General features: G+C 46.3%; 1 protein-coding gene across 1 annotated transcript in view; it reads right to left on the minus strand.

Moving 5' to 3' along the window:
* Sh3bgrl2 (SH3 domain binding glutamate rich protein like 2) overlaps positions 1 to 13,534 on the minus strand; it is a 54,251-nt gene extending 40,717 nt beyond the window's left edge. Inside the window, exon 1 of the mRNA XM_070010819.1 lies at positions 13,348 to 13,534. Within this exon, the coding sequence (XP_069866920.1) occupies positions 13,348 to 13,392 (45 nt within the window). The 5' untranslated portion in view covers positions 13,393 to 13,534. The remainder of the gene's footprint in view (positions 1 to 13,347) is intronic.
* Between the last annotated feature and the right edge of the window lie 11,031 nt (positions 13,535 to 24,565).

Consider the following 24,565-nt stretch of genomic DNA (forward strand, 5'->3'; position numbering starts at 1 on the left):
AATATGGACAGATAGACACAGTCAATCAACCAATCAAGGTCTGGTCAGTGGCCAGAAGAGCACCAGCAGTGAGGAGATGTGCATGGAGCAGATTCAACCTCTCGGCCCTCACCTTGACTTGGATTAGCTTCCATAGCCAGGTGACACAATTCTGTTACTGAAGGAGCACCTGTGTGGGGGTGTTTTGTTGACAGCAGTTCTAGAAAACAAGTGTGTGTGCCCTCTCAGCCTCCCCTTCCATCATATCCGCATCCCTGTCTCTGGTCTCCAAGGTCACTTCTGTAAGGTCCGCTCCTGGATGGCGAGCAGACTCCACCCTCCTCGCAGCAAAGTCTCCACCCAGTACCTGCGTTACCTAGGCAACTGGGACACCTGGAAGAGGTCACATCTGCATCTGCTGAGGTCACATCTGAATTTGATGTGGCCACACCTTTCCCCACCCATACCCTACATAAGGGCTAGCCCAGGCCCAGACTCTCCCTCTTTTTTCTCTCTCTGTTCGTTTCTAGCTCTTGCTGCTCTTTTCTTGCTCTCTTTTTTCTCTCTCTTTCATTTCTAGCTCTTGCTGCTCTTTTCTTGCTCTCTTGCTCTCTCTCTTTCCCAGCCACGTGGAGTGCCAACCTTGCCTGGTCCCAGCAGGTCTACCCCTTACCTGAATACCACGTGAGTGCTACTGTTCTTACCCCTCTCTCTGCTCTTTTCTCTCTCTTTCCTCTCTTCCCAGCTCTCTCTCATTCCCAGGCCTTTCCCAGCCACGTGGAGTGCCACCCTTGCCTGGTCCAAGCAGGTCTACTGAATAAACCTACCCCTTATCTGAATACCACGTGCGTGCTGGTGCGGTTCTTACTCGCCTACCTCTTTTTAAAAACCTAACATAAATGGTGCCGTGACTCGGATAAAGGCTTAAAGTCAGGATAGCTGGGATTTCTCTGTTTTTTCCCCTCGTTTTTCTTTTTTTTTGTTCTTCCCTTTTTGCTCTGAGGAATACCCGCAGTTCTGACGGCCTTTTATGAACCCGTCTATCTGCTGCGGACACAGTGCATCAATTCTATTGCTGGCCTCTGCATCTTCCTCGACACTTCTACATTTTGGTGAGTGACCTGCTCCCTAAGGGGTCTCTGTCGTTCAGTCTCTTTACAGATACCACGCCGGAGAACCTACTAGGCCTTTACTTGACTCCGGTTGTTCGTCACTTCTCTCTAGAGGGCTCGGTGGTAAATTGGGACACCGCTTCCATTCAGTAAGCCCTCCTTCACTCACTAAATTTTTCCCCCTACGTTTTTCTCTTTTGCATTTCTAATGGGTTGTTGTAAGTCACGCCCAAAGGAGGAAACTCCATTGAAATGCCTCCTGCGTTCCCTGGATGTCTTGTCTATTGACTGCATCGACAAGAAACGCCTGATTTATTATTGCACTCAAGTTTGGCCACAGTACCAACTGGATAATCGTTCTCGATGGCCCAGAGATGGGACTTTGGACTATGTCATTCTCAGAGATTTAGACGATTTTTGCCGTCGTAATGGTAAATGGTCTGAGGTCATTCATATTCAGCCATTCTTTGCTCTCCGGGACAACCCGGCCCTATGCCAATCATGCCCGGCCTTTCCACTCCTCCTGGCACGTGGAGAACCCAACTCTAGCGCAGGGCTCCCTCCGGAGCCTGATGTGCCTGACCCTCTTTTTGACTCTGCCCCTCTTCCTGCTGAGCATCTGGTGCCTTCCCCACCTTCTTCACTCTCCTCTCCTTCACCCTCTATCTCTTCCCCCCCTGCAGCTCACACCCGGTCTCGCACTGGTGGCACACAACCTCCACCAGACCCCCTGTGCCCTTTGCGAGAGGTGGCAGGGGCTGAAGGTGTAATTAGGGTGCATGCGCCATTCTCAATGTTTGATATTGCTCAGATTGAGAAGCGGCTGGGATCTTATGCCCAAGATTCTAATAATTATGTCAAGCAGTTTAAGAACCTGGCTCAGACCTATGACCTTACTTGGCAGGACATATATCTAATGCTATCCTCTACCCTTACTGCTGAGGAAAAAGAAAGGGTGTGGACTGCAGCCCAGGCACATGCCGATGAAGCTCACCGCCTAGATATTAACTTTCCAGTGGGAGCAACAGCTGTGCCTAGGGAAGAGCCCAATTGGAATTATCAACATAATGCTCCTGGGCGGGAAAGCAGAAATAGGATGATAACTTGCTTAGTGGCTGGCCTTCAAAAGGCAGCCTATCTTCCTGTTAATTACGACAAATTAAACCACATTACTCAAAGGCCCAATGAAAACCCGGCGGAATTTCTTGAACGCCTTACAGTAGCGCTCCAGCGCTATACAAGGCTGGACCCAGAGTCACCAGAGGCTAAGGTGGTTCTCAATACTCATTTTATTGCCCAATCAGCCCCCGATATTAGAAAAAAGTTAAAAAAGGCTGAGAACGGTCCTCAGACCCCTCAACGAGATCTGGTGAGTATGGCATTTAAAGTTTTCAATAATCGAGAGGAACAGGAGATTGCCGATAAGACAGCCCGTGAGAGGGAAAACTATCAAATCCTGGCTGCTGCCATCCGGCCTCCTCTGAGGAGACGCACCCAACAAACACCACCTGGAGCATGCTTCAAGTGTGGGCAAGAGGGCCACTGGGCGAAATTCTGTCCCTCACCACGACCTCCACCTGGACCCTGCCCAAGGTGTGGACAACAAGGACATTGGGGAGTCGATTGCCCCTCCTCACCTCCACAAGGTAGGCCAGCCCCTCCCCCACCCCGCCCACCCAGGCAGGCGGAGCCAGACCGGTCGGAGATTTTCTGCTTGGCTACAGAATGAAGGTGCCCAGGGCCACCTGCTCCCAACAACCAGACCATCACAATGACGGAGCCCAGGGTGTGTTTCTATGTAGCCGGTAAGTTAATATCTTTTCTCTTGGATACGGGAGCGACTTACTCGGTGCTATGTCAATATACAGGCAAGACTTTTCCCTCCCAGATCTCGGTGGTGGGTGTAGATGGCCTACCTACCTGTCCCCCAACTACGGGACCAGTATCATGTAAAATAGAAGACTTTCCTTTTTCACACTCCTTCCTAATCCTACCTCACTGTCCTACCCCACTCCTAGGAAGGGACTTGCTCTCTAAATTTCAAGTCTCCCTTTCATTCCATATCCCCAAACAGCCCACACCTGTTCTACTTTTATCTTTAGATGAACCTCCACCTGTAACTTCCCAACTAAATCCTTTCCCTTTACCTCCAGATCTTGTCAACCCTCTTATCTGGGATACTTCCACTCCTACTATGGCTAGACACCATACTCCTGTCCTCATTAAACTTAAAGACCCTACCCATTTCCCTGGTACTTCCCAATACCCCATTTCCCTTAGGCACAGGCAAGGTTTAAAACCCATCATCCTTCGCCTTCTTAAACAAGGACTTCTCAGACCCACTAACTCCCCCTTTAACACCCCTATCCTGCCAGTAGTTAAACCTGATGGGACCTATCGCCTAGTCCAGGACCTGCGCACTATTAATGCTGCAGTCCTTCCCATTCATCCTGTTGTGCCTAACCCATATACTCTCCTTTCACAGATACCTCCTGGTACCACCCACTTCTCGGTGCTGGACCTCAAGGATGCATTCTTCACAATCCCCCTGCATCCTGACTGCCAAGATTTCTTTGCTTTTACTTGGGTGGACCCAGACACTTCAAGGGCACAACAGCTGACCTGGACGGTCCTCCCTCAAGGGTTTCGAGACAGTCCCCATTTCTTTGGACAGGCTTTATCAAAGGATCTCCTCTCTCTTCAGGTGTCTCCTAGCATTGTTCTCCAGTATGTGGATGATCTTTTGCTTTGCAGCCCTTCCTTTGAGTTGGCTCGCCAACATACAGCTGACCTCCTCAACTTCCTGTTGACAAAAGGATATAGAGTCTCTCCTTCAAAGGCCCAGATAGCAAAGTCAGAGGTAACATACTTGGGTTTGTCCATAACTCCTACAGAGAGAAGAATTACCCTTGATAGAAAAGCCTACATTGAGTCTCTCTCTGTCCCACAGACCAAGGAGGACATTCTGTCTTTCCTGGGACTTGCAGGCTTCCTTCGTATTTGGATACCCGGTTTTGCTACATTGGCCAAACCTCTTTATGAGGCATCCAAAGGTTCCCTACTGGAGCCGCCAGACCCCACAAAGCCCATTGACACCCCATTTAAAGTTCTGAAGCAAGCGCTTCTTCGGGCTCCAGCACTGGCTCTACCTAACCTCAAGGAACCCTTTATACTCTATGTCACTGAGAAGTGGGGAATTGGCCTTGGGGTTCTTGGACAAATGTCAGGCCCCTCATTTAGACCTGTGGCCTACCTCTCAAAGCAGCTAGACCCAACGGTAAAAGGCTGGCCAGCATGTCTTCGAGCTTTGGCCGCAGCAGCCACCTTGGCACAGGAGAGCACAAAACTCACTTTTGGCCAACCCACTACCATTCGCTCTCCCCACAGACTAAAGGACCTTTTGTCTCATAAATCCCTGTCTTCCCTTTCCCCTTCCCGCCTACAGCTGTTTCATGTTACTTTTATTCAAAACCCTGACTTTTCACTGGAAAGCTGCTCCCCGCTCAATCCAGCCACCTTGCTTCCATCCAATTCTAACCCTCTTTCCCATTCCTGTACAGAGACCTTGGAGGAATTCACACCCCATTTTACAGGTATCTCGGAAACTCCTCTTCCTGACCCAGAAGACACCTGGTACATCGATGGCAGTTCCACATCTACCTCTTCAGGAAGCCAAGTTGCGGGCTATGCCATCGTTAATAACTCTACCATTCTTGAAAGCAGCCCTCTGCCCCCTAGCACTACCTCACAAAAGGCAGAACTTATAGCTTTAACTAGGGCCTTAATTCTAGCCAAGGGCCGGAAGATCAATATTTATACAGACTCAAAATATGCCTATCATATTCTCCATTCTCATGCAGCAATTTGGAAGGAACGTGGCTTCCTGACCACCAAAGGGACTCCCATAACTAATGCCTCACTTATTCTTAAACTATTAGAAGCTGCTTCCCTTCCCCAACAGGTTGCGGTCATCCACTGCAGAGGACACCAGACAGGATTGGATGCCATTACAGTCGGCAATTCAAAAGCAGACCGGGAGGCAAAGCTAGCAGCCCAGAGACAACTCCAGGGACAACTTCCAGCTCCCTTGCTTCTGGTATTGCCTTCAATTCAACCCTCTTATACCCCACAGGAGATCGAGGAACTTATGCACCAGGGAGCCTCCCAGGAAGCACAGGGATGGTGGTCTCTGGAAGGACGAGTTGTTCTTCCTGAGACACAAGCAGACAGCTTTCTTTCCCAGGTTCACCAGGCGCTGCATATTGGATACAAGCCTCTCTCCCACCTTCTTAAACCTTTAATCCATTGCCCTAGCCTAACTACTCGACTAAAGGCTATTACCCAAGCCTGCCCCACGTGTTCTCTTACTTCCTCACAGGGTGGTCTCCGACCAGCTGCATTCCCCACACACCAAGCACGGGGACACACCCCAGGGGAAGACTGGCAGATAGACTTCACTCACATGCCCAGATATAAGCGGCTAAAATACCTTCTAACTATGGTTGATACCTTTTCAGGATGGATTGAAGCCTATCCCACAACGTCGGAGACAGCTGACACAGTTGCCTCTGTCCTTATTAAAGAAATTATTCCTAGGTTTGGCTTACCCAGGTCACTTCAATCTGACAATGGACCTGCTTTCATCTCCAAAGTGACCCAACAGGTGGCATCCTCTCTAAACATCCAGTGGAATCTTCACATTCCTTATAGGCCTCAGTCTTCTGGAAAGGTTGAAAGAGCTAATGCGCTCCTTAAGACACAACTTACTAAACTTTCTCTAGAGCTCCAGCAATCCTGGCCAGAACTGTTACCCCTGGCGCTCACCCGCTTACGTGTTTCTCCCCGCAGCCCTACTTTCCTCAGCCCCTTTGAGTTAATGTATGGAAGACCTTTTCTCCTAGGTAATTTCCCTACTGACAATACCAAAACTCCACTAATAGACTACCTTCCCGTCCTAACCTTTCTTAGGCACATGCTGCGCCAACATGCTGACCAGTGTCTCCCTCAGCCTCATCAAGGCCCCTTTCCCACTCCCCCAATTTTGCCTGGTGATCAAGTGTTTCTCAAGACCCTTAATCCATCTGGTTTACACCCTAAGTGGACAGGCCCTCACCAGGTTCTGCTGACCACCCCCACAGCAGTCAAGCTCAAGGGACAGCCACAGTGGATTCACCTGTCAAGAATAAAAAGGTCTCCTGCTCCTGCCCCTTCTATGCCAACACTGACTTCGAGGTACACCTGTTCCCCCCTTGGGCCTACCAAGGTAAGGCTATCTCGCATCCCTGAAGATCCGGGTGAGTAACACTGAGCTAACTGCTCTCCTCCCCAAAGACCTCACTACCTCATCCCTTAGGTCACCTCCAAGCCATGGACATCCAATCTTTTCTTTCCAGTAATATATTTGCTTTTCATCTTTGTTCAGCCCCCTGCCTGAGAAGACTTCCTCCAGACTTCATCGAAGAGACTCGCTTCTTGCAGACATCATGGAACTGGCAGACCAGGAAGCAGTCACCTCCTACTAGGTCACCTCTCTTACCCCCCCTTTCCTTTTTCAGCCATGCTTCTCCACCATGCTGGGTGGGACTACAGTTCAGTAACTTCTTTTCCTGCCTGAATAGCGCATGGTGTTCTTTTCATCTACCCAATAACTACCCCTTTTGTGTGAACCAAAGTGCCTTGACACCATGCGAGATTTTTCACCAATACCATTTCTGGCCTTCACATCCACGTCCACACCACTTCTCTACTCTGGTGAGTGAAACTACTCTACGGCTCTCTGTCACTCAGTCTCTGTCCAGACGTGGCGCCACGCCAGAGAGCTCCTACGGCCTTTAGCTGAAAGGCCGGTCACCTCTGAAGCCGAGGACGCTTGGCTTTGGGGGCTTGGCCATTTCTCTCTAGAGGGCTCTGGGGGAAGTCGGGACGCCGCTTCTGCCTGGTCAGCTCTTATTCACTCACCAGACTGACTCTACTTTTTGGCTTGTGCCCTGAAGAGTGTGACGCAGGCTGGGTCCCGGGGACCCTCCCCTCTAGGTTCCCTCTCAAAGGCTAGCCATTCTAGGTTTAAAAATTGTCAGAGTTTCCATTTGTTCAGGTTTCCGTCAATGCCTCATGAAACTTCTTCAGACTCCGTCCAACAGACCCGCCTCCTCCAGACTTCATCGAGGAATCAACACCCAAGTGACAGCTGCAGCCTGCTGCCTTCTCCCAGCATGGACCACATCCCAGCCTTTTACCCCTACGACGCCCCTTGCCAGCAGGAAGTAGCCAGAGAGAGTCTTCGCCCTTTTTCATAATTATCAAAAGGCTGGAATGTAAGGTCCATTCCTGGACGACGAACAGACCTCGCCCAGTACCTGCGTTACCTAGGCAACTGGGATACCTGGAAGAGGTCACGTCCGCATCTGCTGAGGTCACATCCTAACCTGATGTGGCCACACCTTTCTCCCACCTGATCCCACTTCCCTTTACCTGGACACACCCTTCCCCGCCCCCTACCCTATATAAGGCCTAAACCGCCGCCAGACCGCCCTCTTTTTTTTCCTTTGCCAGCCGCGTGGAGTGCCAACCTTGCCTGGTCCCAGCAGGTCTACTGAATAAACCCCTTACCTGAATACCACGTGCGTGGTGCAGTTTCAGTTCTTACTCGGTCACCTCTTTTTAAAAACCTAACAACTTCCTCAATGCTCTGACTGCAAAGCTCCACACTTTCCTCCCGGTGCCCTGACCAGGAGAAGCGCTGGGGCGTGGTGCACTGTGGGAACCGACCTGAACTCTACAAGACATCAAGCATCCATGATGGACTCAGTCCCCAGGGATTGGACTCTGCTCTCACAGCTCTAGAACCACAGGTCAGTTCACTTCAGCCTCCCATGTGTGCAAAGGTGGGAAGTCACTCCCTTAGTGTGACAGTAAAGATCCCACAGACCACTGCCATCCTCTCTCATAGTTCCTTGTGGCATTAGACATCTAAGGAAATAATCTATTTTCACACACCCACATCCCAACTTTAACTGCATTGGAATTATTTTTCCTGGCATCCTTACACAGAAATTTACACTGAATACACTCTATGGAGAAGCAACAGCTTGACTGGTAATTTCATGCTTAGCGTGATAATCACACAAAGCAGTACGCATCCATTTTATAGCTGCAAAGAGCAGAACAACTTTTAAGCCCATTTTGTACATGCTTCCCCTTCATATCTGCCCTTACTCACAAGCCTGAACAAGCTCCACATTTCCTAGCTGGGCTCCCAATTTCTCTCTCTTTTACTCCCAATGACAATGGCTCTCCAACATCCAGGATGTACTGCTGTCCAATCTGTGTCCCCTACCCATGACAGTCACCAAGTCAACATCAGTCCTTCAACTTCCTTGATTAAATCGTATGCATGATTAAATGGTCTATGATGGACAGAGTCAACCCCTGTGCCAGGAGACAGAGTCTGTATCTGTTTTCCTTACCATCCAGACACCTAGCACCTAAAGTCACAACAACGGAGAGCCTGCTACTTAGCTTCCAATGAGTGTCTGGCAAACACGTAAATCAGTTACTGCACGAAGGAATTCATGGATGAAGGAACTCGCGAATGAATGCATGCAGGAATCTGGACTCTAATGACAACATAGCTCTGCACCAACTGCATACGTGACTTAAGAGTGAGCCATTTAATCTCTGTGCCCAACGTTCCTTTCCATAATCCTAGGTGGCTGGATTTCATTGGGGGGTGGAGAAAAAGAGAGAGAGAGAGAGCCCACCAGGTGATACACACACCCATACATATACAAGTAGCTCCCGCCTATAATCCTAGCAACTCAGGAGACTGAGATCTGAGGACTGCAGTTCAAAGGTAGCCTGAGCAGAGAATTCCATGAGACTCTTCCTTGCAACTAGCCAGCAAAATGCCAGACTTGGAGGGGTGATTCAAGTGCAAGAGCACTAGGCTTGAGTGAAAAAGCTCAGGAGTAGTTTCCAGACTCTGAGTTCAAGCCCAGTACCTGCAAAAAGGGGGGAGGGTGGGGGAAGAGAGGGGAAGGCAGGGGAAGGGAGAGGAGGACAGGGGAAGGGAGGGGAGGACAGGGGAAGGGAGGGGAGGACAGGGGAGCTGTTTATTTCCTTCCAACTCCAGTTGTGCCCAGGAACTTTAATGAAAGTTAAAAGACTTCATTATTTGTTTTTTGAAATAAGTAGGAAGAAGAAAACTTCTGAAGCCCATACCAGGCATCCTCCTCTGCCAGAGAGCACCTTGGTTGGTGAAGGAATAAAGGTTCCCAAGCAGCAGATAAGCTGCAGATAGTGGAAGACAGCCCTGCAGCACTGGGCACCATGGAGTTTGCTGTCATGGGCTTCCTGCCTGAGAAGAGGACAACAGGGCCTCCACCTCCGCTACATCCCTTTCCACCTGCGCTCCCCACTTCCCAGACTGCACAAAAAGGGCTCACAAACTCTCCTAGGCTCACATCTATCTCAATCCTGGCTGACATCAGCCTAAAGCTCCCATGTGTGTTTTATGCATTTTTATGCATTTTATGACTTCTAGCTATTTCTTCCTTATCTGGCATCCGGCAATGTTAAGGCACCCCTCACCCCTCGGCTGCCTGCATTGTTTCTAGGTCTACTAAGAATGTCATGGAAAGAGGTACCTGACCTTGGGTTACATCTTGACTTTTAAAGGTAAAACCATTACTGCTGGTTTTACCTGTCCTCTTACCACCCCCACTTGAGTCTGGGAGTTGCTTAAGGAACCAAGCTCTCCAATCTCATCCAGTTCTCCCTAAGACCAAGAACAGAGCTAGGTAAGAGCAGAGGCTTAGAAAATGCCATTGAATGAACAAATGAATGAAATGAATGATTCTCATGTTTAAAAACTACAAGATACTGGGCCCTGATGACTCATGCCTGTAATCCTAACTACTTAGGAGGCTGAGATCTGAGGATCACAGATGAGGAAGGGAAGGGAAAGAAGGGAAGGGAAGGGGAGGGAAGGGAAGGGAAGGGGAGGGGAGGGAGGGGAGGGAAGGGGAGGGGATAGAAGTTTGTGAAATTTTTATCTCCACTAAACTACTAAAAAAGCTGGAAGTGAGCCTGTGGCTCAAGTGGTAGTGTGCTAGCCTTGAACAACAGAAGCACAGGGACAGCGCCCAGGCCGAGTTCAAGTACCAGGACAGTTATGCGTGCATGCACACAGGCATGCGCACACACAACTACAAGGTAACTTTTACATATTTCCTGGACAAAGTTACCAAGGCTTCCATTTTCAGGTACTGATTCAGAATTAACTTTTAATTATTTTAAAGTTACTTTTCTGTGACTACACTATCTTCTTAGAGAAAGAACAATGTGTCTGTCCACTATCACATGAATGACAGCCACAGGACATGTGATCTTCAGGCACCAGGGCACAATAATGTCCTTTCCTGGTGAAAGCCAACCTCACCTGGAGCTGGAGAAGGGAAGGGCAACCAGCAGTTATTCCAGCTGCCAAAGCTCCAGAGCTCAGGGCCATCAGAACAAGACATGAAGATGTTCTCTAAACAGTGGGTTTCAATGTACCGCTGACTGGAGTTGAGCATCTTTGTGGAGATCCTAAGACTTACTTAGTCTAACTCTAGTCATATTCCTTCCTTATGGTTAATAAATGTCAGTGAAAACCAAACTGAGTTGGAAATCCAATTGTTTGTTCTCATATCCACTGGCTTGTCACAGCTGGGTACTGGGTGAAAGAGTGCCAAGATAATCCAACACCGCTGGAGAAAAAACAAAGCATTCCCACAACAGCTTAACACAACCCAAGAGCTAATCTAAACACCTTCACTACTGCTAAGATACCATTATTCTTGAATATGAGAGTACGTATCAATACTGGGGAAAAACCATGTACTGAGAAAGGAGACAATATTACAATTGGGGAGAGTCAATGGATGAGTACTGACTAGGTCTTTCATCAGCAGACCATTAAAATAATTAGTATTTGAGGTTTATGTGTATGTGTGTATGTGTGTTAATTGTATGTGTCTCAAAGGAAACCACATCAGAACACCTGCTATGAGCAGCTGTGTGTCTTTCAGTGAGACATCCAGTAAAACACCCAAGATGTACTTTGAGATTAATAGGTATATTGTTCAAGTAAAGGAAGCTCCTGTGGGAATTCACCCACAGTTACTCCACCAATGAAATCAAAACATTGTAAAATCAGAACGTGGTTCTGAGTTATTGTCTGCCTTCTTCATTAGACAGAAGGGAAACTCAGGCAGAGTTAGAGCCCTGAGTCCAAACCTGCATTACTAGTACTAAAACTGGTTTCTTAATTCCACATGCAAAGCATAGAACATCAAACTTTGCAGACAATAAATATTTGTTAATGGAATTGATGAATTAGGAAAGCAGGGTTTGGTATCTTAATATACTACCTATCAACAGGATAAGCCATGTAATTATCTCACATTAGACTCTGAGTCGCCCAAGGTAGTTTTAATAGTATAAAGCGATCCTTCCCTTCCATAATCAATAAAGTAGGATTGGAACCATTACTGAAGCAAGTTGGTGGTGAAAACCAAGAGCTGCATGGTTAAGGGGAGCATTTAAATAAACCAAGCCATGAAACAGGACAGGTTTTCAAACACATCACATCAAGGGCAGCTTCCATGGGGAAAAGGCAGGTATGACTAAGCAAGCACAAGGACCAGGAAACCTCAGAAAGCAAGAAGCTGGAGAACCACCGCATGCCTGCACACAAAGATAAAGTTTTCCATAGACAGCTTCCAGTGCTGACACAGGGCCTTGTACTACAAAGGTGGTGGTGGTTTCTTTTTAAATAAAAAGCACCCACAGTTTTATAGGGATTTTCAAACAATAGTTCATCCCATCCTCCACCCTACCCACTTTAGACACAAATTTTGGGACATTCTGGTTGAGCAGACAATTGGCCAAATTTTAAACATTCAGCACTGTAATTTTATGTTTTGGTGCCAGTACTGGGGCTTGAACTCAAGGCCTGGGATACTGTCCTTAGCTTTTTTGATCAAACCTAGCACTCTACCACTTGAGCCACAGCTTCACTTTCAGCTTTTTTGGCTGTTAATTGGTGAAAATAGTCTCGGGGTCTTTCTGCCTGGGGTTGGCTTTGAATGCGATCTTCAGATCTTAGTCTCCTGAGTAGCTGGGATTACAGGCATGAGCCACTCACCTGGCTTGTAATTTTTAATATATCTGACTGTGAATCTCTCAAAGGAGACTCCTGACTCTGTAATTTAACTCGTGGGTAAGAAAACCAAGTCTCAATAACCAGGTGCTTTCGTTAGGAGTATCCCTCAATGATCTGTCAAATATATGACTTTTTTTCCATAAAATCTGACATCTCTGGCTACTGAATTTTTCTCTTCTTAAAAAAAAAAACTTTCTAAAAAAACGCAGTATCTTCCTAACAGAACAGCTACCACTAACTTAGAAAACATCATTTATAGATTCCCGAGTTGAAATCACAGCATTTCAGGGTGGATAGAAAACATGCACACATGTTTACAAAACAAATGGACAAACCTGGTCAGCGCCTGGGTGTGAAAACTAAGTGCATCCGGGGCCAACACCCCCCCCCCTTTACACCGGTTAGCGACCCTAGAACTAGGGGAAGAACTAAGGGAGGGGAGGGAAGGGCAGGGGAAAGGGGAGCCCCGAAACTGTCAGGGCGGAGAGGAGAGCCCCGAAAACTGGGGCGGGGAGAGGGGAGCCCCGAAACTGTCAGGGGCGGAGAGGGAAACCCCGAAAACTGTCAAGGGAGGGGAGTGGAGAGGGGAGCCCCGAAACTGTCAAGGGCAGGGAGGGAAGGGGAGAGCCCCGAAGCTGTCAAGAGAGAGGAGACTGGAGCCCCGAAACTGTCAGGGGCGGAGAGGGGAACCCCGAAAACTCAGGAGAGGGGAGGGGAGAGGGAAGCCCCGAAAATTGTTAGGGGCGGGGAGGAGAGGGGGGAGTGCCCTGAAGCTGTCAGGGGAAGGGAGGGGAGAGGAGAGCCCCAAGCTGTCCGATCTCCCCACCCCAAAGCCCGGTCGGCCGCAGGAGCAGGGCCGCCCTCCCGCCCCCTGCGCGGGCGGCGCCCGGTGGGCTCCGGGAGAGCCCGACCCCGCCTTTCCCTCGCCTTTCCCGGGGCGCCGCAGCCCCGGGCGGCGGGACCCTCGCGCTGGGCCCGCCTGCGCCCCCGACCCCCGACCCGACCCCGACCCCGACCCCGGACCCCGACCCCGGCCCCCGCCGAGCTCACCGCCACGAAGCCCGAGGACGAGGCGACGAACACGCGGATGACCATACTCTCACAGCCGCGAGCTCCGAGCTGAGGCGGACGCGGAAGCCAAGCCCGGCTGGAACCACCGCCGTCGGGGAAGCTCGCGGGGATCCGGCTCCCCCGCCCGGTCCGCAGAGAAAACCCGCCGCCGCTGCCGCGGGCTGGGCGGGGAAGGGGCGGGAAGGGAGGGGGGAGCCGGCTGCCGCGAGGACTGATGGGACTTGTAGTTCCGGGTTCTCCCCGCTGGCTCCTGCGGGGCGTGGCTTCAGACCCCGCCCTCCTAGACCCTCTCTTCCAGACCCCGCGCTCCCTCCAAGGCCCCTCCTTCCAGAGCCTCCCTCCCAAATTCCTCTCTTCCCAGACCCCTCCCTCCTGGACCTCTTCCTCCCAGACCCCTCCCACCCTCCCAAACCCCTTCCTCCTAGACCCCTCCCTCCTGGACCCCTTCCTTTCAGTCTCCTGGCTTCCAGCTCCTCACTCCCAGGCCCCTCCTTCTCAGGCCCCTCCCTCCTAGAACCCGCCCCCTCAACCCCTCCTTTCCACACCACCTCCCTTTTAGGCACCTCTCTTCTAGACCCTCAGGTCCCCTCCTTTCCAGCCCCTCCCAACTGCCCCAGCCCCTTCTGGGAGCACTGGTGACTTGCCAAGACCTAGGATGGGAAGGATTCAGACAAGAGCAAACTTAAGTAGAAAGGTCTGGGTTCACAGTCTTCAGGACAGGCTCCCCCGAGTCCTCCAGGGCGGGGTCGGTGGGACTGACTGGCCGCGCCCATCTCTCCAGCTTTTTATTTTAGGACAATGCACCGCTATGTAGCCCAACCTGGCCTTGAATTTATACCCCTCCTGCCTCGGCTTCCCAGAGGCTGGGGTTACAGCATAGGCCACCAGGCTTGCATTGAAAGGCGATTCTTTTAGATAAAATGATAAACTCTTTTTTAAAGTTCTCTCGGATCCTTAAAATTGGAAACCCAGATGAGAAGATAACCAATATTTTATTTTTCTTAACAAAACTGTAATTGTAGGAGAAAAAAATAACCAAGCGAAATGAGAAGCCTTCTATCAACATTGGAAATCGGGACCCCGCCCGCCCCACCCCTATCCACACAATGGTGCTGCGTCTGTGCCCCTCATATTTTACATTTGAGCCGAATCTGTGCCTTTTTTTCAAAACCACTCAGGGTTCCAAGGAAGTCTCCCAGGAGGGTCACCGCTTTTAGTATTTGCTAATAGTTTAGGAATACTTCTTTAGCAAGGGTTTTCTGTGTGAGCAAAGCTCCCTGAGTCGCACCGTGCTGTGGACATGAACCAATTTTCCCTGCACTTCTGTATTTACTTTTGTTCCTTTTGTCGGGGGAGTTACAGAGTTGTGAGAGCAATGTTAATTAATAGTTCCAGAAGGAAAGAAATCAGATCATGAGGTCTCCAATTCGTGAATTTTTTGCCCAAATACTACTCATTTGGATTCTTTTAAAAGAGTGATTTGACTATGTTTAGTTTCTACCTATTTCTTATTCTAAGCCCTTCCTATAGTTGTCCCTTTTTAATTGAATACAATAAAATATACACAATCCTCCATTAGTGTCCAAAATTTTTTTAATATTAGCTTTGTGCCTGTGGCTCAAGTTTGTAATCCTACCTACTCAGGAGGCTGCGATATGAGGATCAAGGTTTGAAGCCAGCTCAAGCAGAAAGTCTGAGGACTCTTATTTCCAGTTAACCATCAAAAAGCATCTTAAGTAATAAAGTGCCAGCCTTGAGTGAAAAAGCTAAAGGACAGCTCCCAGGACCTGAGTCTGAGCCCCAATACTGGAACAAAATAAGGAAGTTTAAAGACATTATATATTGGTTTTGCTATCATTAAAATCACTCTGAAAATGTTTTCCTATTCTAAACATAGAAGCAAACATTTATAAAATACAAGATGACTTTCATAAAAGTACATATTGTCTTTCCCGTATGAATACAAGTCTTCACAAGAGTCAACATTTTCAACCTGTGTGTGCAGTCTGGCTAGCTGGCTGCTTTGTCAATAGAGTTTTATTGCAGTGTGTTCCTTTACATATGAGTTACAGGCTGTGGCCCTCAAACTGATCACATTTACTAGCTGGCCCTTTACCTAAAGTATTTGCCTCTGTCCCTGTTTCTGGTTTAACCTGTTTCCATATCTCTATTCTGCAAATCTGCATCAAAGCCATGTATCATATCATTGACTTTGTGTCTTGTTAAAGCCATCACAAATAGGGTTTATTTTATACTAACTAAAATTTCCTGACAGTTTTCTAGCTAATTTGTAAACATTTTAAGGACTATCTTTGGGAAAAAAGATTATTCTGATAATACATCTGTCTTTATTTTCTACCGTGAATGAAAAAGTTAATTTCTAGAGTTTATCTGAAGGCTTAATATATTACTTAATATGTTACCCAGCAGACACATAGGGTATGGAGGCCTATGGTTAATAAACCAAGTTGAAGACTGAGAGTTGAAGAAATCTGGGATATAAGCCAGAGGTCTAAGACAAAAACCAGGTATCAATATCACAGAGCAGATTAGATAGCAATCTGACAAGCCAGACTACTGATAGTGCAGGCAGCTGAAACTTTAGAGGTGGGAATCAAAACTGAGTAGGTGATTAGACTTTAGAAGAGTTGGCTACCAAAGACATGATGGTTTTCACAAATCTCACTGTACTATCTGGCAAAGATGTTTTAAAGGAGAAGGTCCCTCACCTTTTGTGGGGGTGGGAGGGGAGTATCAAGAAACTTTAAGCCTTCTAATGAAGTCTGTTGACCTCTTCTCAAAAAAAAAGTGTTTCTAATACTCTTTAGGAAATAAAATCTCAGGATTACAATAGAAATTAATATAAGAAATTAGTCATTAAAATAGTAAACATATTCATGTTTATATACTTCCTTATTGGGTATAAAGTTCAGGTGGATAGACCAAATGCCCATCATGATTTTGAAGTAAAAGGGAAATTTTTTTGAGATATTTGCAATAATTAAAAACTGTGAAAATAAACCTAATTTCTGTTGATAATGAAGTCAGATATTTTGTTGTTACAGTGACTTATTGCTTACATTCAGTAACTTGGTTGGCATTTAGTGAAAAGGTAAAGATGTGTTTTGTTTTGTTTTTCTTATTCAAGAGCCATCAAGGCTGGGGAGGAAACTCTAGCTAAGGAATCGCAGTGTCTGATGACATCCAAACTTACAGAAGTCTATGGTTTTGCATGAGATCCAAATACCCCCAAGGCTGAGCTCTGTAACCAAGAAAATGGTGGAAGATGGCCCAAGATAGCAAAGGTACCTTCAACTGTGGTCTTCCTGTGCTCTCTTTTTGTCCTGTTTCTCTTCTAATACATTTTCCTATTGTCTTTATTTTTTTAAGTATGAAGAAGGTGTAAATATGGTCAAAATATTTTTATTTTTTTAGTCCGGTCATGGGGCCTGAACTCTGGGCCTGGGCGCTGTCCCTCAGCTCTTCAGCTCAAGGCTAGCACTCTACCACTTGAGCCACAGCGCCACTTCTGGCTTTTTTCTTTTTGCTTATGTGGTGCTGAGGAATCGAACCCAGGGCCTCAGGCATGCAAGGCAAGCGCTCTACCACTGAGCACCTTCCCAGCCCTGGTCAAAATATTTTATGTACATGTGTGAAAATAGATTGGTGGGACCAGTTGAGATTGGTTGGGAGGAGGGAAGAGGACGCTTAACAGAGCAGGTCAGTTCTATCAAGGCACATTGTATGCACACATGGTTGTGTCACATGCAATCCTCCTGTACAACCAATTGATCATTTAAAATGTGAGAAAAAGGAAGAAAGTATACAAAGAGAAAAGAGAGCCGGGCACCCAGTGGCTCAGGCCTGTTAATCATAGCTACTCAAGAGGCTGAGATCTGAGGATCACCATTTGAAGCTAACCCAGGCTGGGAGTTCCCTGAGACTCTTACATCCAATTAAGCAGCAAAACACTAGAGGTGGAGCTGTGGCTCAAATGACAAAGTGCTAGTCTTGAGCTAACAACAAAAACCTCAGGGACAGTACCTAAGCCTTTCATTCAAGCCCCTAGATAGCACCAAAGAGGGGAGAGGGAAGGGGAAGGTGAACAGGAACTAAGAGCCCTGGAGGAATCCTGGGTGCTGGTGGCTTACACCTATAATCCTACCTACTCAGGAAGCTGAGATCGGAGGATCTCTATTTGAAGTCACCTGGGACAGGAAAGGCCATGAGACTCTCACCTCCAATAAACTACTCAGAAAAGTCCAGAAGGGGCTCTGTGACTCAAGCAGTGGAGGGCTAGAAGCAGCTCAGGGGCAATGCCCAGGCCCTGAGCTCAAGCCTCGGGATGGCCAGGGATTGGGGGGGGGGGGGCTAGGGGGGAGGGGAAGACATGGAGGAGCAATCAGAGCAATCTACTTCAAGAAAGTGGAGTAGCCAGAACCCAAGACAAGAATTTTATGCTTCAAAAAGTAGCTAAGAAATAGCCAGTGGCCAGAGGAACCAAAGTCACAATGTCAAGGTGATGGCAACTCCTGGTACATGCACTAATAGGTGTTTGGTGCATGGCTCTGTTCTGTAGTAGAGTGCCAACCTTGCACTAAAAAGCCAAGGGACAACACTTAAGATCTGAGTGCAAGCCCCTCAACCTGCATGAAAGGAAGAAGGAAGAGGAGGAGGAGGAGGAGAAATCAGGAGGAGGGGGTTGGGGAAGAGGAGGAAGAGCAGATTGTAGAGAGCATTCGTAGGCTACCATGCTCTTTTAGGGATGATATACATAATGGAAATGAGAAAAGACACCCTCCCCAGCCGATGTGCACCTCAAATGAGGGCTGGGCATTGTGAGGATGGGGTTAGCCCAAGAACACATCTTACTCAACTTTCCATCTGAAACACTCTGCTTTTTCTTTTTTTGGGGGGGGGGGTCTGGTCATGGGGCCTGAACTCTAGGCCTGGGCACTGTCCCTCAGCTCTTCAGCTCAAGGCTAGCACTCTACCACTTGAGCCACAGTGTCACTTCCGGCTTTTTTCTTTTTGCTTATGTGGTGCTGAGGAATCGAACCCAGGGCCTCAGGCATGCAAGGCAAGTGCTCTACCACTGAGCCAAGTTCCCAGCCCCCACTCTGCTTTTTCATAGTCTGGACCATTCGATGTGGAGTCCACTCAGCAGCCTGTGTGGCCTTTGCTTCTCCCTTCAATGCAAAGTGCTGAGCCCCTGGTATGGGGGTCAGTAACTCTGCGAGAAGCCCAGCAGATGTTAAGGTGATGGTTGATGATGATGCCAACCTTTGTGAGAGCAGTTCCAGTACAGCACTTCTGGCCAAAGCTGGAGGGCGGTGGGTGGGTCTGCAGCCAGTGAGACAGCTGTGGCAATGGTACAGACGTGCTCTCTCTTATTTGGAAGTCAAGCAATGCTGGGAAGGGAAATAAATCAGCAAGGGCCACTTCCTCCTCCTCCCCCTCCCCCTCCCCCTCCCCCTCCCCCTCCTCCTCCCCCTCCCCGTCCCCCTTCCCCTCCCCCTCCTCCTCCTCCTCCTCTTTTAGTAGCTCTACAAAGGAGTTCCCATTCAACACGTCAGTTTATGAGAATACTCTAAGACAGGTCCATGTCACCCCTTCCCATCAATCACTACCCCCCACCCATCCCCTCAGGTCTGGAGAGCCTAGAAACAGTCAAGAACCTCAATTGTCTCAATTTTACTTTTCAAATGCAATTGAATCTGATCCATAATTTGTTTCATCAGGGCTGTTCTAGTCTCAGCTGCCTTAAGCTGATAACTCTCTAGCTCTTGAAGGAGTTCATTTTTTAAGGAATTTGGATGTCACCATATCATACCCAGCACAATCCTCGCTTGGTCCAAAGCCATAGCTCCTCTGAAAGCAAAGCAAAGATGTGTTTTTGGTAATTAGTGAATGGCAGATTGTTGGATCAGAGGGGTAAAGGAATTGTCCTGGATGAATGTCTTGTGTATGATTACAGAAAGTTGACTCATTTTTCTTATTTATTGGTATGCTTAATGGAGATTATATATGTCAAGGATTCTCTCTCACATCGGGGGAGGGGCAAGGCCCTGAGTTCAACCCCAGTAGCAGCACAAAACAGAACAATTATGGATTATGCTTTATACAATTCCAGTCAAAACAGGTACTAGAAATACCTAGTAATTGACATTTTGGTTATTAGTTTGCTACACTGTAAATAAGTACTATATTACAGTAAACATGACATTTGCATCTTGGTTATTGTTGAATTCAGAATCTATTTTCATTCCTCATAAATATGCTGCTAATGAGTTTTCAACATTCATTATAATTTCTCATGTTGCTAGGCATAAATGCTATTTAGAATAATCACCAAAGAGAAAGTATATAAGAACATTTTCATATACAGAGTCAATTAGAGAAAATGGAAAAGCCGAGTTAAACAAATACAAAATGTTGCATTATTATAACAATTATATCACTGGGATTTTTTTTAATTGTGAAAATACCATACAGAGGGGTTATAATTACATGAGCAAGGTAATGAGTACATTTCTTATCAAGCATTGTTGCCTCCTCCTTTGTTTCCCCTTACTATACCTTCCCATCTCCCCCTCCCCTCCAAAACCAAAGTTGTAAAGTTTGTTTTTCGACATAACGTCTTATACATCTCATTGTTGCAATGGGTCCACCTGTATCCCTTTTTAAACAATTTGTTTTTTCCCTTCCCCTCCATAAATTATACCAACATCAAATACAGTGAAAACAGGGGTTATACCGTGGGGGAGGGACATACAAAGCAACAAATAAATCATCGTATAAATATGTCAGAAACAACAGCAAGAAAGAAAAATATTTGAGTCCTTATCTTGGGGTTTATTTCACCTAACATCAACTTATCTGACCGTTTCTGCTTGTCTTAGACATATACTAGTTATTGCAAATAAGGGAAACCATGGGACCTATGTTTCTTTGGGCCTGGCTTACTTCACTTAATAGAATTTTTTCTGAGTCTTTCCATTTCCTAACAAATGGGGCAATGTCATTCTTTCTGATGGAGGCATAGAATTCCATTGTGTATATATACCACATTTTCTTGATCCATTCATCTACTGAGGGGCATCTGGGTTGGTTCCATATCTTAGCTATAGTAAATAATGCTGCAATAAACATAGTTGTGCTGGTAGCTTTAGTACAGTCTTGTTTGTGATCATTTGGGTAAATGCCCAAAAGTGGGATTGTTGGGTCATAGGGGAGCTCTATATGGAGTCTTTTGAAGAACCTCCATACTGCTTTCCAAAGTGGTTGAACAAGTTTATACTCCTACCAACAATGCAGTTGGGTTCCCTTCTGTCCACATCCCCTCCAGCATCTGTTGTTATTGGAGTTCTTGATTATAGCCATTCTAACTGGGGTGAGGTGGTATCTCAATGTTGTTTTGATTTGCATTTCTTTTATGGCAAGGGAGGTTGAGCATTTCTTCATGTGTCTATTGGCCATCCTTCTTTCTTCTTCAGAGAAGTTTCTCTTTTCACTGGGATTTTTTATATGCCTTTTTAAAGTCTTATTAAATGGAACATTTGTTTTCAGTGCTTATGAACACCTCCAGCCATAAGATTTTTAAAGGAACAATAGGTCTTTTTCCTTATAATCTTTTAACACTTTCCTAATGTAAAATCAAAAGGATGCAAAAGTTTGGGGCACTTTCCCATCAGGATGTCACATGCTTCCCTCAGTTCTTCCTTGGTCTTTATCTACTTCATCCAGTGGCAAGTGGAATAGCTCAGCCCTACCCACATTGGGTGCCCTTGGGTTAAATAGCATCTTTCAAGAGCAAATTCTGGTAACTGTAGTGTGGCCTTGCTTGTGTTCTATTGGATAAATGCTCAGGAGTGGAATTGCTGGGTCATAGAGAAGCTCTATGTTTAGTCTTTCAAGGAACATCCGTACTGCTTTCCGGTGTGGTTGAACAAGTTTACATTCCCCCCCTACAGTGTAATAGAATTCTCTTTAGGCCACATTTCTGCCAGCATCTGTCATTGTTAATTTTCTTGATAATAATCATTATAACTGGTGTGAGGTGGAATCTCAATGTTGTTTTGATTTGCATTTCTTTCACAGCCAGATTTGTTTACTATAGCCAAGATACAGAATCAGCCCTGATGCCCCTCAGTGAATGAATGGATCAAGAAAATGTGATATATATATATATATATATATATATATATATATATATATATATATATGAATTCTACTCAGCCATCAGAAAGAATGATACTGTACCATTCATAAGGAAATGGAAAGCCTTGGAAAAAATTATATTAAGTGAAGTAAGCCAGACCCCCCAAAACATAGGTTGCATGATTTCCCTCATTTGTGATAACTAGAATGTTCCTGTAAATCTACAAGTAAACACACTGGATGGTTAAAAAAAATATACTGGGACATGATTAATTACACAGGTCTCTAGGCATTCACACAGTGAGACCAAAGGAGGATATTCTCAGGAGAGGATCACAAAGGTACAATAGTGATGTGCACCTTATCATACAGAATAATATGCATCAAAATGAACTCCAGGGGATGGAAACAATAGGTTTTTTTTGTTGCTGTGTTTTTGTTTTCTTAAGAGGAAGGACGAAGGGTGAACAAATGCAGCAGTGGTATGTACAAGATACTATGTTGAAAATGAACTAACTTGTGGACAGGGACTATAGGGGAAAACTGGGAGGGAGGGAAGGGATGACAATGTTCAAAAAGAAATGTACTCTGCCTGATTTATATAACTGTAACTCCTCTGCACATCACTTTTATAATAACAATGAAATGCACAAAGAAAAAAAAGAGCGAATTCTGTTCACATTATGTGAAACCCATTTAGCCCCAGAGCGAAAAACTTCCTCTGAATACATCCTCCCTGCACGGGCAAGTCCCATCTCACCCAGATATCATTAAATTGATGGCAAAATGTGGACACTCAATAATGGAATGTAGGCCTTCCAGTATTAAATTTCTCCCTGGCTGGAAGTCAGACATATTTGAAAAGTTCATTAAACTCTTCTTGCCCTGAGAACAACACAGTGAAGTTCCCTAAAATGTTAATCACAATTTACATTTGCCAGGAACACATAGTTTTCCACCCCCCCCCACCAAAGCCTATTTGTCTTGCTTCAATTCCCCACCAGTAACTCATCAAACGTGATCTCTTCAGTGAGTTGAATTTCTTTAAATTGTTAAGAACTATTTTTAAATCATCTCTTAAGGTCAGAAAAAAATGTTAGTCTGTCCTTCTGATTTGTTAAGCTCCCTATGCTTTTGTTAGCTTTTCAACAGAGTGGGGTCTTAAGCTATTTTAATTTCATATGACTCACATGTATTGAGCTCCTACTATGTATGCAGCAGGCACTATGTTAGCTGTGGGAAATGGATCATTATGAAGGGGGGGTAGACGGCACGGAAGAGGGGTGCAAGCACACGTACACCTGAGTAGAAGAACCAGCAGAAGCCAGCAAGAGCTGGAGAACAATAAAAAGAAACTTGGGATATGGGATTTCTGAAAGAAATGATCAAAAATATCCTTGTCATAGGTTTTACTCTTCTTCCCATTTTAGAGAAATAAAGCAGGAAATGAATAGTTAGCTAAACTATCACATGTCTCTTTTCCTCTTATTTACTACAATTTGCCTTTTTCCTCTGAGAAGAGTAATAACCGCGAGTGACATCAAGGCTGAAGGGTGGGGAGAGTTAGAGGAGATGGAATGCCATGGTGCTGAATTCACTGAGTGGACAGACAGGTATCCGGTTTCCCCATCCTCCTCCATTTCCATGTCAATTAATATATACCCAGATGCAACTTTGGGCCAATCTGACACATTTGAGCAGCAGTCCTGATGGTTAGTCATGTGTAATGTGTACAGCAGATAGGATAGGTTAAAGGTAGCAATCCATGTCCAGGACCTTTTCTACTTTCCACTCTGACAAACTGGGCATGATGACCTCCTTCCTCATGGTTGCAAGGTGGCTGCCACAGCCTCCTCAACTATGGCATCTTTATACCATCGTCCCAACTGGAAAGAAAGAAGAGGTTAAAGATGAAATAGACTTTCCTCTTAACTGGGAGGAAAATCTTTCCCAGAAGCCCCCCCTAGCAGACTTGAACCTCATTGGTCAGAATTGAGTCCCATGGCCTCCTTCAAGGGAGTCTGGAAAATGCATATTACTAAGAGGAGGAGACTAGGATGGGTTTGAGTCTGTTGTCATTCATCCTTGGATGTGGCCTTTTACCAACCCAAACTACTGGGGTTCTGCTCCTAAGAAAGACAATGGAGCACAAGTGGCAATTAATAGTGACTGCCCTAGTCATTGCTTAGAACGAACTTGGAAAACTCAGCATCTGTCTCAGTCTTGTTTGGGTTAAGATCTGACTATCTATCTATCTATCTATCTATCTATCTATCTATCTATCTATCTATCTATCTATCTACATTTATATGTCCTTAAAAACACACAAAAGTTTATTTCTCACCATTCTGGAGATGGAAAGAAAAGAGTCAGGAGACTTCATGCTATTCAGGAGGTTGAGATCAAAGGATCGTGATTTGAAGCCAGCCTAGCAGAAAAGTCTATAAAACTCTTATATCCCATTAACCACCAAAGAGCTGTGGCTCAAGTGGCAAAGTGCTAGCTTTGAGCACAAAAACTCAAAAAGCCCAGGCCCCAGCGCTAACACACACACACACACACACACACACACACACACACACACACACACACACACACACACACACACACACACACCAAGACCCCTAGTTCTAGTTCACATCCAGTTCATGGCTGGCACCTTCTCCCTGTACCCTCCAGGGAGGCAGGGCTCCATAGAAGGGCACTCATCTAACTCTCAAGTCAGAGGAGATAGTTCCTCATGACCCTGTCACCTACTAGAACCCCAGCCTCTAACATATCACACTGTGATTGGGTTTCAAGATGAGCTAGGGGATACATACTGAGACCACAGTAGCATCTCTGCCTCAGTCTCCACATCTTTATAATAATGATAAGGATAAAAAATTAATTCCTAGGTTTGAGGTAACAATAAAATGACATAAGTGCTTGAGTGGGAGTCTGGTGCATAAATTCTTATAAATTTACCTACTGTTCAAAAAAGAAGCAATCTGTTTCCCAAAGAGTTTCAGTTACAGCCAGATTCCTCCAGTCCCTG

The sequence above is a fragment of the Dipodomys merriami genome, unplaced genomic scaffold (genome assembly GCF_024711535.1).
Source record: "Dipodomys merriami isolate MVZ:Mamm:240054 unplaced genomic scaffold, mDipMer1.0.p SCAF_8, whole genome shotgun sequence".
NCBI classification, from domain to species: Eukaryota; Metazoa; Chordata; class Mammalia; order Rodentia; family Heteromyidae; genus Dipodomys; species Dipodomys merriami.